This window comes from Musa acuminata, chromosome BXJ1-4 (assembly GCF_036884655.1).
Source record: "Musa acuminata AAA Group cultivar baxijiao chromosome BXJ1-4, Cavendish_Baxijiao_AAA, whole genome shotgun sequence".
NCBI classification, from domain to species: domain Eukaryota; kingdom Viridiplantae; phylum Streptophyta; class Magnoliopsida; order Zingiberales; family Musaceae; genus Musa; species Musa acuminata.
Genome location: NC_088330.1, coordinates 39,904,311 through 39,920,204, shown reverse-complemented (window position 1 = coordinate 39,920,204; position 15,894 = coordinate 39,904,311). Strand labels below are relative to the sequence as shown.

Genomic DNA, 15,894 nt, shown 5'->3' with positions numbered 1-15,894 from the left:
TCGATCAAATCAGATGTGCCGTTGAACAGAACAGCCGAACTATCAGATCGATCCATCATCAAAACAAGCCAACAAACCTAATTTTCGACATCTATAACAAAATTGTGAAGCACGAGTAATAATCCTTGCATTACATAAAGAAGTGTGTCAAAATGAAATGAGTCAGCGTTCAAATGACTAGTCCAAAACATCCTATCCGAAACATCCAAGTCTGATGCTGTTCGATATAAGGCAAAAAAGAAACTGTCTAGCATAAGTAGGAGGCATGATCTCAAAATTATGCTTATCAGCAACTACAAGAGTGCTGGTATGTGCAGGATATGCGGCAGCAAGAGTGGAATATTAACATACGACGGCCAATTTACAAATAGGAACTTGGGGATGCATGCTGGACTTCCAAGAGGAACCAGCTGCTGCAAAACTAGCGTCAACGTTGAATCGCAATTTACAAAATAGAGCTTAGGGAACTAAAAGTGTTGATTGTATCAACATATTGATGCTTGCAACAGATGAAGCACCTAATACAAGGGGCCAATATCCTCCAACAAAAAGCTGATCCATATCCCCAAAGCATAGAACCCTCTTCATCCTCACCTCTTGTGATGGAACCTTACTTTCAACAAGAACTGCATCTTGACCTGTCAAATACCAAAATTCAAATTCTCAACAAAGGACTTGTGCACAATCCACCAGAAGAGAACTCAAATAAGAAGCTATTGGGTACCTTCGTTTGCAATAACAAGATTATTTGATTCAGTGTAAACAGCTACAATATATAATGGAAGACAAAGGATGTCTAATAATGTGAAATGGGAAGAGAAATGAAAACAAACCTGAGCAGTATCATAAACAATATACTCGTTGTAGAGTAATTCTGATGCTCGAACCGATGATGGAACTGGCCTGCCACAAGGCACGACGACTTCGTCCTTCCACTTCACATGCTCCGACTCCAGAGGCACAGTCTTACCCAATCCTTTGGTTGAAAGTTTTCCTTTCGGTGGCTTATCCATGTACTATGTAGAAGGGTGCATTTCTTGTTAATACAACAACAAAACACGCTAGCACCACACTCAATCAGTACTTATGCAGTATGATTGAGATTAAGTTGATTGTCAAATTATGCAATTATACAACAGAGAAAATGGTGGCCAGAAAGAGTTAAAGCAATCACCGTAGCTTTCTTGAGCTCATAGATCTCTCCTAGAGCAACCTCACTAAGAAGCATCAGACCTACAGGGTCTTTCTTGTCCACATAGCAATATTGTGCACTCTTACTTACTAGGTCAGCAAAGTAAATACCCTTGCCAAACTGTCACCAAAAAATGGAGAAAATATATTAATAAACAGCACATGACCATCACTAACAAATACATGTTATCATGCTTGCTAGCTCAACAGTTACATACACATACACGTTTATACAAAATAAAAACACACATAATTAGTAGACAAACACGAATAACAACACCCATGTATATCCAACACAACAAATCAGAACAGACTGCCAAGCCAAATACAAAATCATTTTCGCTCCAACTGATTTGTTTGCAAGGTGTTCAGAATTGGATAGAAGCCTAACTGGATTCGAGTTGCAACAAATTAGAATAAGCATAGTTTCAGGGACATACATGATTTAGCTTCAACATTTCAGTCAATTACTTAGTCATATATATAGGGAAGTGAATAGACCAGCTAATTGGTTAGCAAATTTTGTCAGGACTTCCAAGTCCACCTTTTTTGTGGAAGGGCAGCTTTCATTTTGAGTTTTGTAAGCTTGTATCCTCAGATGAGGAGGGTGCTTTTTGTAGCCTTGCTTTTGTGTGAATAAATATTTTCTTCTTTCACAAAAAAAACACAGTTTCCAAGCTGAGCCAGGCTTCCAAATGGAATTGGTAGAAACTTTTGCTCAACCTTGGAACCAAGCCCAGAAACCAAGCTCAAGTTTGACTTGCTTTCTGAACTGTACAGCATATTGCTACCTTGCAGACCCCTCATGACCACTGAGATAGCACATGCATATACAACATGCACATGCATACATCTGCACAAGCACATGCGCCACACATGCATGAACACACACAGATGAGATGTATTATATATACACACAAATTCAGATATATATATATATATATATATATATATATATATATATAGAGAGAGAGAGAGAGAGAGAGAGAGAGAGAGAGAGACCATGTAACCAGTTGCTGGAGCTTCTGGAGGTGCAATCCTCAAACCTTGGCTGAGAATGCCCACAAAGTTTGTCAACCTTGAACCTGTCATCAAGTAAACATATTCATGAAGCAGTGTTGCATGCATATAAACACAAGTATCAACAAGTACCCAAAGGTGACACACATCAAGCAGACAAAAGAAGATGTGAGACAAAGAAGAGTGATAATTTCCATGAAATTATGTTTTAATGTTTTCATAATCTAGGATAGGATATATCATAATTTTGTTTCTAAAGAAGCCTGTTTAATGTTTTCATAATGTAGAATAATGAAGCCACACATCTAAAGGTTTGACTTTTCATGTCACCATATTAGTTGAAATATAACTTATAATAAAGAATATAAGCACCTGTCTGTGATGAAGTAACTAATGCATGCATGCATATGGTAAAATTTGTGAAGTGGATGCAGGAGACCACCTAAGACACCTGTCAAGTTACAGAAAGGATGTATGCAAAAAAAACATAACCAAGACAAATATCAGGTACTGTGTGATCCAACTCTCTATCCCTGTCACAGAACATCTACTCAAACATACATGGAACACATAGTTGTCGTTACTTAACAACATGAAGGTATGCCCAGGGGTTATCTTGTTGAAATATATTGAGAGGAAATTTCTGTTCAGATAATTTCAAACAAGTCATGAATGTATCATTTAACCAACATCAAGGATATATATTGAATCATCCAATATTTATTTAAACAAGGTTTCACAAGTTGATAATAGCTATAATATTAAAGCATATGGGCAAACATAACCTTGAATAACTTTACCATACCGTGCCACAGGAGCATCTTATTTTGTAATGTATCTCTGCGTGGTGCAAACTTATCAAATTCTCCTTCTCTTTCAAGAGCAAAAACTTCTTCAAGTTCAAGGGTCCAATCCTTGAATCAAGGAAAAGAAACACAAAGAAGAGTGTAAAAGTTCCATACAACTGAGGAAAGCTAATAGTTAGAGGGAAAAGCAACACACCTTGTGCGTAGGAGCATGTGTATTAAGAAGGTATTTCTCAACTAGCTGGTAATCTTCACTATCATGAAGCAGAGGAGTAATATCACATCGAAGCTTCTTGTACTTGTCATCAAGAGACTCATCGTCATCTCCATCAAAACAAACCAGTCTGGAAGCTATTTCTATGTCTTGAAGAGCTTCAAGCATTTTCACCTACACGTGTAGAAATATCATTTTTCACTACAATATATTTTAATCAAACTTTCCCAATTGGTATTGTAGTCATAGTTTAAATAACTCAAAGAGGATATTGCAAGACCACAGGTTTCAATAAATTGAACAAAACTATTATCACCTTAACTTTCTCAGGTGGGAACCTCACCTAAAATTTCCGGTTACTTGTTATGATCAGTAGAACTTTCATGGTTCAAATTTACAAAACCTATAGAAGAGGGGGAACAAATTGTTGGAGGGAACACTGTTTATGTTCAGACAACAAGAGGAGATTTTAATAATCTCTTTTCTTCTCAAATCCAAATCCTAAAGTAATTCAATTCATGAATAATGTGCTCCAAGTACTGATTTGATAAGTATGGACTGTGTTGATGTTGGTCTTCCAGTTCCTCTTTTCTACATTGTTTGTTAATTAAATTCTACCTTCATAGTATATGACTTTATACAATATATGTGACATTTATACATTCAACATTGCAGACATCTTGAGATGCTATTGGATTTCTTAATTTCTCATGGTCTGTGTACTATCTTTGATCTTTATCTTAACAAAAATAACTCTCTTGTGATCTTAACTATTATAGTCTTCCCTTTCCAATTAGTAATAAGCAGGCCCAAACCAATCCTGGCTTCACCTCTTCTGCTAATAGCCTGTCTCAGATGCCCACTACAAAGGACTTGCAATACCATAGGCATAATCCATTAGGCATTACTGCTATCAAGAAAAAAACCCAAGTCAAAAGGACTCAAATGTGTGACATCAACTCATTTTTCATTCAGAAATTTCTACAAATTACTTTCAAAATTTCCACAAATTACTCATTTTGTCTAGTCATCGATCAGTTATACCAAGTAAAATAACTTGTATCTCTCTTTTACTATTGAATATTATTGCACTATGATGAAATATTGTTATCAAAGAAAGGTTTAAATCTCACTGAGTGAAAAACACACAAGCAATTAAAGAAAAGCACCCACACAGGCTTAGCTTTGATTGGGTTCAGGTTAACCCAACAAAAAAATTATAATTGGTTGACTCAACAGTAAAATAAAAGAATCAAGGCCAACAAACAAAAGTAGATGAAATGAGAAAAGATCAGTCATAAGATTTTCCAGAATCTTGTTCTATTTACAACAGTCACTGATACATAGATATTAATCAAAATTGATAGATTGTGAAATTAACTCAACAGACCAATAAAATGAGAAAGATCTTAAAAAATGTAAAAATATAATTGGCTATTAGGAACAAAGAAAAGAATTCTAAGATTTAACTAAAACTTCTGATCGTTCATACCATGGGTAGGCGTTTGCAAATAACTATGACCTTTTTATATAAAGTTGTCTTTATTCGAGCTAAGAATGAATAGTAAGAATGTTACGTAAATTATAAGGCAACATGAATTAGGTTGCCCAATATATCTCAAGCTCTAAGTCATCAAACAACCTGATTATTTACTCCCATTACGTTCAATTTTCACTACCTTCACTTAGTTTCAACTCCCCATCCTCCTTGGTCTTCACTTTATTCCTTTTCATTTCCTAGATATCCAAGTCCCTTCGTACTCCTGCAATCTCTTCCCTTCTCCTTTTCTCACTATATGCCCACGGGGACCAAGGAAGTTGACACAAGCTGGAACTTATCCTAAACCCTAGCTGCTCATTGACCAGGCCAGGTTTCAGTGGGACAATCTAGTTATATTGGCAAAATAATGATCCATACATAGCATTTTTAAGTTTCGTGGTCAGAATGGTAGATCCAGAAATAAAATCTGTACCTTATAGATCAAAATTATACAAATATATCCTGGTTCACAATGGCCAGTTATGGGTACAGCATAGGTGTGTATGCCTCATACCAGGCCACAAGTAGTCAGGTGTCTCTATCAATCTATGACAAATATGAATAACAGATCAATAGCTCTACACCTATTAATGAAGTCTACAGCTGAATATGGAGACTAGAGATACAAAAAATATATAAAGGTAAGCTACTAAACTGCAATTGCTGATGATAGCATTTAAACTTGCTGGCTTACCTTTGCCTTGACATCATCTTCATGTCGTATGACATGAGGATGTATGGAAGGGATAAGAGTGAAAAAACGGTTGCTAGCATCAATGATCAAGCTCTCTTTGATAGCTGGATCATAGTCAGAATTACAAACCAAATTTTGTATCTCCGTTAATGCTTCAAATCCTGCAAAGGAAAAAGAATTCTAATATTACCTTAACGACACCATTGTTCTAGAAAGAATATCTGGACTTCCAAACAACAGTATGGGTCATATTGCAGAAGCACATAAAAATATTTACCTTTTTGAATATTCTTCTTGGTTAGCTTTCCAAGCGGCATTTCAGACATATTTATCTCAAACTCCAACATAGCTGCCCTGAATGGTAATATATACACAGCATCTTAGGCATCTGACAAAATAAAAAACATTTGAAAAATTAAAAGAGCAACAATTACCTGTATGTTTCAACATTGAAAAGCATTTTCATTAAATCCATCAACTGAGGTGCAAGTTGGCTTTTCTTGTTGGTCAGATCTTTCTTTTTTGGAACTTGCTTGATGCCATAATCCTATTATAAGCAAGATTAACAGATCAAGAATAAAACAGGATATGTAGAGAAAACTTTGTAAAAAAGAATCATCCATAAGCAACGCACAATATCGAGTGGATAAAATCTACCAGGTTGCTTCTCGAAATTGCGCTTCTGCTCCCATGCTTCCCATGGATTTCCTGTCTTTTCTAGAAATAAACGTTTAAATTCCTGAATAGCATCAGATTTTGACATCCCATCTAATTTGGTCCCTCCAATTTTATTATTACCAACTCGTCCCCACTTTCGAAAAACATAACAGCCCGATCCTTTATCTTCTTGGATAATCTGAAGGATGTAATAACTTCCAGCACCGGAAAGACAATAAGAGTTCATTTAGAAGCAAAATAAGTACAAGAATAGGCAAAGCATAAGAACTATAGGAATATCACAGGCTCTTTTATGATATACATATGACAATAATCCCGCAACGCAAAACCATCAACAGATTTTGACATCACAAACATATCTCTTACAATTTCATCATCTGTGCAAATCCTATGAAGCCAAAATAAAGAACTGAAGAATGTAATAGCTTCCCCTTCAGTAATAACTTCCCAGATACTTTGAAAATTGGTGCTAGCATAAAGCTAAAATGCATGGATATGAACACAAACAGTGGAATGTTGACAAGAATACCTGAAGAAAATAAATGCTAAACCAACAAATCTCTGAAAACTAGGACGCAATATGGCTAGTCATATATATTACTATCATATTATATGCTAGTGTGCACCACTTAGAATTAGATACTCTATGGTAGTAATATATGTTTTATATCAACCAAGGTTTCTAGTCCGGTTCGCCCAGTATTTAGGAGTATGACTGTCAACTGTAATGCAGAATACTTCAAACCAGGCGGTCTGGTCCACTTAAAACTGTTTTTGTTTTTTCTTTAAATGCCCGATGCTCTAGGGCTCATGAGGAGGCGTGACTCTTGGCGAGGGTTTCCTTCCCATTGCTGCCCATGCACCCTCCGCCAGCCAATGCTACTATTGTACATCTCTTCTCGTTCTTCTACTCTTCTTCCTTCTTTTTCTTCCTCTTCCTTCCTCACATCAGTTTGCCGAAAGGGACTGGACCTATACCGGTCCAGCCATGGAACGCCATGGATCTAGTACCCGAAATAGGAACCTTGATGTCAACCATTCAAAAAAATCATATACTCCAAAGTCCAACCCATCTACACCCAAAAACCTATATTTAACACATTTAAAAGTCACAAGTTGATGATTCAGAAATCCTATTTTCCTATATAATCACTCAACATGTGTTGGTCACACATGTATCCTAGCACGTTTTGAGGTCTCCGATTTGTTTCCCCAAAGTATTCGATAAATGCCCATGTCCCTCAAACATTTCAAAGTATCAACACATTATAGGGATAAAAAGTCTCTATATTCTTAATGCAAGCATTAATTTAGCACTTGCTCCCTGGGCGTTGATCTACATCTAAGATCTGATACTCATATTTTATGTGGCTTTAGCTGTGGAAAATAGAATATCGTCATTTATCTCATGGTTTCCCAATACTTAATAGCTCCACTTGCTTTCTTGGCTGTATTAGCAAGCTGCCTCTCAGCACTTGTATGCACTTCCCTTTCCTCTCTTAGCAGTATTCTTTAGATTGACGAGGAAAATGATTTTTGATTGAGTTGAATGCATAAAATAGTTTACAATGTCAAAATATTTGGACATGTGGCTCTACTTCAATCATTAGCTTTACTGTTTATTTTTCATATGTATATGGAGTACTGCAGCTTAGGTAGTGTTTGGTAAATTTAGCTCTGCCCCTTCTCTTTGTTTGGTTGCTAATCTAGCTAACTGAATTAATCTGAGACAGAAAAGAACAAGAGAGACAAATTTTAGGTTAGTTTTATCATCCCAAGTAATTTGGGTTAAACTCTTCTGACCAGCTTAAATTAGAATTTTAATGGGCTAAACAAATATGATGCACCACTTTAAGATCTCAACCTGAACCATATGCAGCTCTAATGTTTTAAACAAAGGGGTGTATATTATGCTTACTCCCAATATGGTGCTCGTAATGTTGGCGTATAGCAACCTCTCACACACACACATTGCATGATACTTAAATAGCAAAAGCCTTGTTCGGGAAAAATCAAGCTAAGTAGTAGGTGATCCAACTACAACAAGGTCTATACAAACAAATTACCTGTTTATACCAGTAGAAAGATCAGACATATTCAAAGTTGTATTATAGATGCTTTTTCCATCCTCCAAAATGTGACCAGTATCCTGCATACCAGAAGCCTCATGCACAGCACTTCTACCTTTCACTCTCACAGTGATGGTGCCACTTCTAGATGTTTCTGCAAAATTCTCAATTTTGTATAAATCGAAGGGAAGCTTCTTCTGCTTTCTCATACATTCCTGAAGGTAGTCTACTCTAACAATAGGCAATTTCATCCTCCTGCAAAGTGGTAAACAACCATTGTGCACTTCAGATTGTATCATACCCCATAAAGGTTAAAATGAATAGAGAGAGAGAGATCCACGGCTAACCTAGCTTTTCTCATTTCAGAGTCATCATTAACCACCTCGCCAACCCATATCAAACAACTAGTGTCTGCACAGATGAAACAAGTTCCAATAAGACAATATACTGTTTGTTTTAGATATACTTTATGAACATCAATAAAGGTAACCGACTATAAAGGATAAGAGATGACATGGGTAATTCAGTTCAAACTGCAGAAAGAAAGAACCTTTGGCAATCTTCATATGAAATTTTACCCCAGCTGCCTCAAGTTTTGTCTTCAAATCTGCCTAAATACTCATTACCAAAAACAAAAGTATTTTTGATAAGGTATAATATTATTTAATGAAGCTGGAACAATCTCCACTTTTACAATATAAATATAAATAAATAAATAAATATATATATATATATATATTTTTTTTTTTTCTATAAAAGAAGGATTCAGCAAGAGGATCTAAAATCATAAACATGAGGAAAGAACTTACAAAATCTTCAGCCGATCCACCAGCAATAGCAACTTTTAAGTTTTCTAACTTTTCATCATTAGAAGGCTGAGATAGATTAGTTGCATGTCTACCTGAAGATTTACTTGTAGATGGAGGAGGAAGCACCCTTCCAGGTTTATTTGCCTTTTGAGACTTAAACCACTGCAAAGGAAGAATAAACTTGAGTTATAAGTAGCTAGAAGGTTGTGATTTACTATGCATCAAATATGCATACCTTTATTAGGTATCCATTACTTGTTTCTTTTGGAATTTTCCACTTCGCTTTAAGACGCACAGGTTCAGTTGTTGTGTATGAACACTTGCTCCAAGCTGACAAATAGCCATGACAACGATACTGACCACCAGAGTAACACAGAGAACCAGAACAAATTGGGCAAGTACCCAGCGCTCCAAAAAGCATCCCATCAGCACTTTACAAGAAAGGAATGAAGTTCGTCAGGACTACATACCGGAAGTGAAATTAACAAAAAAAATTATTCTATCAGACCATAGAACCAGAAACCCTGCCAATAGCATAAGAAACCTAAAATCTGCAGAAAACAATAGCAGATTTCCAGCCAGGATTTGTACCCATGAGGAGAGAGAGAGACAGAATGAGTGAAGAGGCCGAATCCTCAACTCTAGGAGTGTACATGCCGCCAGCAGCCTGCCATTGCAACATGCAAGACAATGAAAATAGTGTATTTGTGTGTTTATTTTGGGAAGAGAGAAAGAAATGTGTCCACAATCTGCTATAATAGCAGTTCTATGTCTCCCATGGCAGTCCTCTACTTCAGTCTGGAAGGCGGGAGCAAGAAGGGAAGAGAGAAACAAGAGAGAAGAGAAATGGAGGAGAGAGACAGAGAGAGAGAGAGGAGTGAAAGCTGTGGGAAAGGGACAAAAAGAGGGAGGGGAAAACAAGTTGTGGAAGAGACGATGAGGGATGGAAGGGATCAGGAGTTTTACACAATCGAGATGTAACCAAACTAATCATCGTTCCTGTTCCTAAGAGCAAAAAAATAGACTTGAGAGCACTGTGCCTTTTGACCAAGATACCATGTCAGATAACCGTAATTGAAATGTTATCTTTTTTGTCAGTTATACAGAGCCTATCTAGGGATACCATTGTACTTCAATGTCAGTCATGACACCACATGAGACCTATATTCTGTAATTCAAAAAGATTAAAAAAACAAGATGGATTAAAAGCTAAAGGCAAATCATTTGAACATCCAAGATAATGCAGTTAATCACATTATGAATTAACTCAGTAGAGTAGACAAATATTCAAAATATATTGACATTAACCCAGATGCATTCCATGTTTATTTAAAAACACTAACATAGCAAGAAACACTTCCAACGAAATATGAAGAAATGGCTGACAAACTAATGAAAACTAACCAACGGTCTCGCAGATCATATTCTGATCCTGTTGAATCTTGTCCATTAGCTTCAAGCATCTCCCTTAGCTCTGCTGTCGTCACATGTATCTTAAGCTGATCTTTAATATCCCACAACAGCTTGCTCTGCTCTTCCAATTTCTTCTCCAATCCAATGGTACTAAAATCACCATGATTAGGCTCATCTTTACTTCCATTGGTTGATGTTTTACCTGCCGAATTGCGTTTTTCAGATTTAGAAACTTTTGCTTTCTGCTCATCACTCCCCACTGCCTTCCTTTTTGCACTTCTGGAAGTTACTTGATCTGAAAAAATTCAAAGATCATTTAATGATGAGAAACAAGTGGTGAAAATAAAAGGACAGATAAGTGATTTTTTGTCAAAATGAAGGAAGATGACTTAGTAATGATAGCTTAACTTGTTTTTCTACTTTTTTTTCAAAAACATAAGAAGATCGCAAGGTAATGATGATAGCTCAAATACCTTCTGTCTTTTTAGATGTATCTTTTCTTGAAAATGCAGAAAGAGATTCTTTATCTTGAGGGGAAAGGCTGTCCCATCCTGAAATTTTTTCTAAACTGGTTGATGGAGACATCGTGTTAAAACAGTTGACATGGTGCCATGATATACCTCTGGCACTTTGGCCTTCAGCCTTAGTTGAAACACGAACCTGCCATGACAATACCAAAGGAAATCCTTGTGGGACCATCTTAATTTAATGAAAAAAGAAATAGGACCTGATTAAAATTCTGAGACATGCCAGATAAGCAGAAAGATGCATCTTTAGTGAATAAACTTTAGATGACTCTTTCAAAACCAAAATATGGCATCTTATGATAAACAAAGATACTAATTTCAGAATTATTCTCAGAAACAGACTGAAGTGGAAGTTGTGTTGCATGAGGATGATAACAGATTGCTTCAACTTCTTCAAGATCCAAACATTTCCCCCACACGTAATGTTTCATTTAATTTTTGTGCCCTTCACCACTTACTGGTTCAGCATTGACTTCTTGTTTGAGAAGGGTATATTATTGTAAAAATTTCCGGCAATTGCTGCTATCAAAAACCAATATACTAAATAAAAATCAAAGAGGAAGGCAAAATTTAAGTTGTTTAAAATGTTATTTATATAGAATAAGTCCTGATAATGATGCCATCAAATAAAATACAACATGAGGTATACAGTCAAGTAGTTACTGTAATAAGCATTTTGCTATTGACTATTATCCGAAAAAAAATTTGTCAGTCCTTCAAAGGAAACTATTTTGAAGGTCACTCCCATGCAAACGACAATTATATTCATATACACATCTCTCACATCAAGGATATTCAACTATGGCAATTTCTTCTTTAAATTTGTCAATTCATTATCCTTTTCTCTCCCATGACTGCTTGTACATCTTTTATCTTGTATGGACCGAAATTTACCAATCTAATGGCTGACCGGTTCACAGACCAAGCAATTTCAAACAGTTCAGTCTGGTAACAGGTGATAAGAACCAGACTTACCGGTCAATAAGCTCACCAGTGGAGTTGTAGTGGACGCTAACTGGATGACTTATTTTTCCCTCTTCTCACCCTCCGCCACCACAGATCCCCCACCCTCGCCGACCCTCCGGTCACAACCACTCATCCACCACTACCACCACCCAACCATCGCTGACTGCCCTCACCGCTGTTGCCCTGCTCTGCTCGCCTGCCCTCTGTTGTGCTCTTTCCCACAATCACTGTTGTTCTACTCTACCTTAAAAAGCGAGTAGCTCTTTCTTTGTCATTGCCTCTCTTTTTGTCTGTGCTTGCAGTGCTCTGACAGATACCAACTCAAAACTTTACAATAACAATTCCACGCATCCCAATTCCCAATAGCAATATTTTTGTTCTGTCCTTTTGGAACACCCTCACTAGATGTAATTCATCAATTTCTTGTATTTCGCTTGAAATCACAACTCAAACCTTTTATATAAGCATATTGGGTTCTAAATCAAAAGGCTCAGAAACCAATTGACGAACCATGATGGCAAAATAAGGAAAAAAAAAGGATGAACTGGGACGACAATTAAGGAACAAAAGAAAGGATAATAAAAAAAAAGAGAAAAAATAGATAGAATGACAACCTGGAACGGGCAGCTCTACAGCAATGTACAAGGACCGAGAAACAAAAGTAAGTACACAAGAAGTGGAGGGAACTGAGAATCCTGGGAGTAGAGGAAAATCCTTGTAGTAGAGGACATCCTAGCTCTTCCCGGGTAAACGAACTGCCTAAACCAAGACCTATACTGTCATGGTCATCATAACATCCTCTTTTCCTATCCAAATCACTGAAGGAAGGCCTTCATGCATTAACATTATGAACCAGCATAATTCTGATCTAAAATCAGTATTATAGTCTGCCTTTTAAAAACAATGTACTGTGAAAACCCCATTATTTTGCAAATTAAAAAAAAAATCACATGAGATAAATGGCCCACTTATGCAATGAACATATGCAAATTGCATATGCCCACATGTCACAAATGATCATCTTTGAGAAACCATTGACAAAAAGTGACTTCAGACCATAGAGATGTAAAACAAATTCAATTAGGCACATACACGAAGGAAGATGAACTCTTGACACGGGTTACTTTAAGCACAGTCCAGGCATTCATTCCTATCATATACAACAAATTTGTCCCACTGTACAAATAGTACGAAGCATGCTCAGCAGCAAAAGTTTGAATGTTGTTTCTAACTTGGATATACGATATTATTATAAGAAAGCAACTCGAAAGGCAATATGAAAATTAAATAATTCATTCAAAATTACCAACCGTTCCTTTTGTAATCTTCTGGCTGCAATGCCTACAAGTAGCACGAGATGTTTGAGAAACTTCAATGGCACATTCACTGTTGGCAACTGTAGTAGAAGTTGAGGATCCATCCTCAACATACTTTCTTATGCCTTTCTGATCCTCCCATCGAAGCAAGTCTACACCCTCGACATCGTCAAGGCTGGTGATGGTAATCAAGATCCACAGTCAATTCCGAAGTATAAACTGAATTGCCAAACTAGTATGATACTAATATAAAATGCATTGGAGGAAAATCAGAATTCAAGGGCAATTAAATCACAAATCAAGAGCTAACTTATAATTAACCAAGCATTATAATGTGTTGACCAATAAAAATCAAAATCATAATACATACGATTTTATCTGGTTTTGTTTCTTGAAGATACAACCAGCATGATTCCACATCTGAACCAAACAAAACTCCGTCAGTGTTTCAAGAAAGCCTGTAATGAGCATAAATACATGTGGATGCTCGATAAAATTTTTCTTTAATGGCAACTAAAAGCTTATCATAATCACAGAATGCATACATTTCATTGTCATTCTCGATTTGCAAATTACAATCATGAAAGCAACCAATCATGCATCCAGTGTAGCAAAGCGAGATTCAGAATTACTGACATACTAGCAAATAAACAAAGCTGTTACTGTGATGTTTAAGCACAGGAGCAGTGGTCAACCTTGATCTATTAAAGGTTGTCTCCATTTCTTCAACTAAATTTTATAGATGTATAAAATGAATAGTGTCGATACATATAATTGACAAGATAAACAATGCAAGTTGAAACCATACAGTGAAATTGAGTTGAAATGTATAATCAACACAGAAAATTGTAGTTTTACAGTTTTTATCTCGAGTACAAACGGGAATCGATTGTATCTGTCTAGAAGTTCAAAACACATTAGTATGAACCCAAACAACTCGTGATAAATGGACAACAATCACCATTAACATCAGGTATATTTGCATCAAGCGCTAACTCCACTAGCCTTTTTACATTTTGTGTGTGTGTGTGTGTGTGTGTGTGTTGAGTTAGAAGAAAGAGTCCAGCAAGCCCTCGCTCTTCAAGTAAAGTCGCAGTAATGACTACGATCTCCATAAGGAAAGTGAAAGGCAATATATAGAAGTATCTACTGCAAAATCATCATAAGAAAAGACACAAAGATCAAAGGTTTTTTTCTATAACGCACGACATAAAGAAGCTAATGAGTTTTCCATAAAAGAAAAAAATGAAAAATGCAACAAAAAGACCTGAAGAAAAGTGACCAAAAACAGCGTTATATAAAAAAAATATTTCAGAAAATACATAAATCCAACAAAAACACAATTTTCCCGGTGAGAAAACAGGCGAAAGCAGAACAAACAAGAACAAGAAACTGCAAGCAAGGGTTAGCAAAGATTCAACTTTTCGCAGCAGGAAACCGTAATGACGACCAAAACTCCCATAAAAAAGCCAGGGCGGTCGTCGTTACCGGCATGTATCCATCGAACTGGGTGGCAGCGACCGTCTTGCCGAGGCGGAGTTGGTCCCTGTCGATGGGGCTCTTGCAGGTCTTGCACGACGACCGCCCAGACTTGGCGTACTCGGCCTTCCATGGCTTCGGGGGGTTCGCCATCGCCGGCTATTCGATCCAGCGCTCGTCACGGGCCGAGGCACCGAAGGGTTTGCGAAGTGTCTCTTCCTCAGAGGGTTTGTTTCATTCATTGCGCGAAATCCCCGATATGTCCTCTTTCATCCGGGAGAGGCCGTCTGAACCGGCGGCACGTGTCGGTGGGAAGTGGTCTCCCACACGTGCGTAGTTCACATTAAACACCTTTGTTATGCTAAACACACATTATACGTACGCTACGTACATCACGAATATTCGTGTCCACGTGGCGTTCCAGAGCTCACTACTTAACACCGTGATGTGAGATCTATTAATCAATTGCCACTGAATTATTTGGAATAGTAGAGAGACTCCGTTGCATGTAAAGAAGATGGTAATAAAGAGTGTATTTTAATGGTCTTCTACTCTCCAACATTTCAATCCGACCAAATTCATCGAATCATTAATCATTAGTTAGACCAACTGATCAATTGATATATATATATAGTTTGAAATCATTTTTGTGATTTAGATTTGATTAATTTAAATTAAGTCAAGTTGATTTAGAATTATCTCGAACAAACTGATCAAATCTATCTAATTTAATTAACTAGAAGTTGAAACTAATAAAGTGAAAGAAAATTTGTCTATACCAAATAGTATTAATTTATACCAAATCAACTTACTTGAGCATGGGATAAGTCATAAGTTGGGTTGAGATATAATGAACTAAACAAAGGGGTGACGATATGTATAGCACTAGTCGCATAGCTTGAGAGTCTTAGTTTCATGGGTTGGGCAGAGTCTCGCCCACGAGTTAGGCTAAGCATTACTACTGAACTAAGATATGCCTTGACTTGCAAGTTAGGTTGTGTTTAGCTAAGGGTATGCTTAACTATATAGGTTGTGCTATACCTAAACACATAGGTTGGATCATACATGACCATATAAATTTAGTTATATTTAATCACATGAGTTGTGTCGTATCGGACTATATGGGTTGGGTCATGCATAACACATAAATCGAATTGTATCTGACCATATGA

General features: G+C 36.8%; 1 protein-coding gene across 2 annotated transcripts; it reads right to left on the bottom strand.

Moving 5' to 3' along the window:
• Positions 1-227: 227 nt before the first annotated feature.
• LOC135667900 (poly [ADP-ribose] polymerase 1-like) lies at positions 228-14,951 on the bottom strand. Of its 2 annotated transcripts, XM_065178441.1 has the most exons (20): positions 14,732-14,951; positions 13,614-13,663; positions 13,238-13,418; positions 10,908-11,094; positions 10,426-10,729; positions 9,257-9,452; positions 9,022-9,183; positions 8,763-8,823; positions 8,560-8,623; positions 8,210-8,467; positions 6,100-6,337; positions 5,900-6,012; positions 5,743-5,819; positions 5,466-5,626; positions 3,214-3,405; positions 3,017-3,125; positions 2,194-2,276; positions 1,175-1,312; positions 834-1,016; positions 228-638 (listed from the first exon to the last, which is right to left on the bottom strand). In XM_065178441.1, exons 1-20 carry the CDS (start codon positions 14,873-14,875, stop codon positions 591-593), a joined length of 2,949 nt encoding a protein of 982 aa, XP_065034513.1. In that variant the 5' UTR covers positions 14,876-14,951; the 3' UTR covers positions 228-590. The 2 variants fall into 2 exon arrangements, with proteins under 2 accessions (XP_065034513.1, XP_065034514.1); XM_065178442.1 differs by lacking the exon at positions 13,614-13,663 and having other exon boundaries at positions 14,732-14,896.
• Positions 14,952-15,894: the final 943 nt, after the last annotated feature.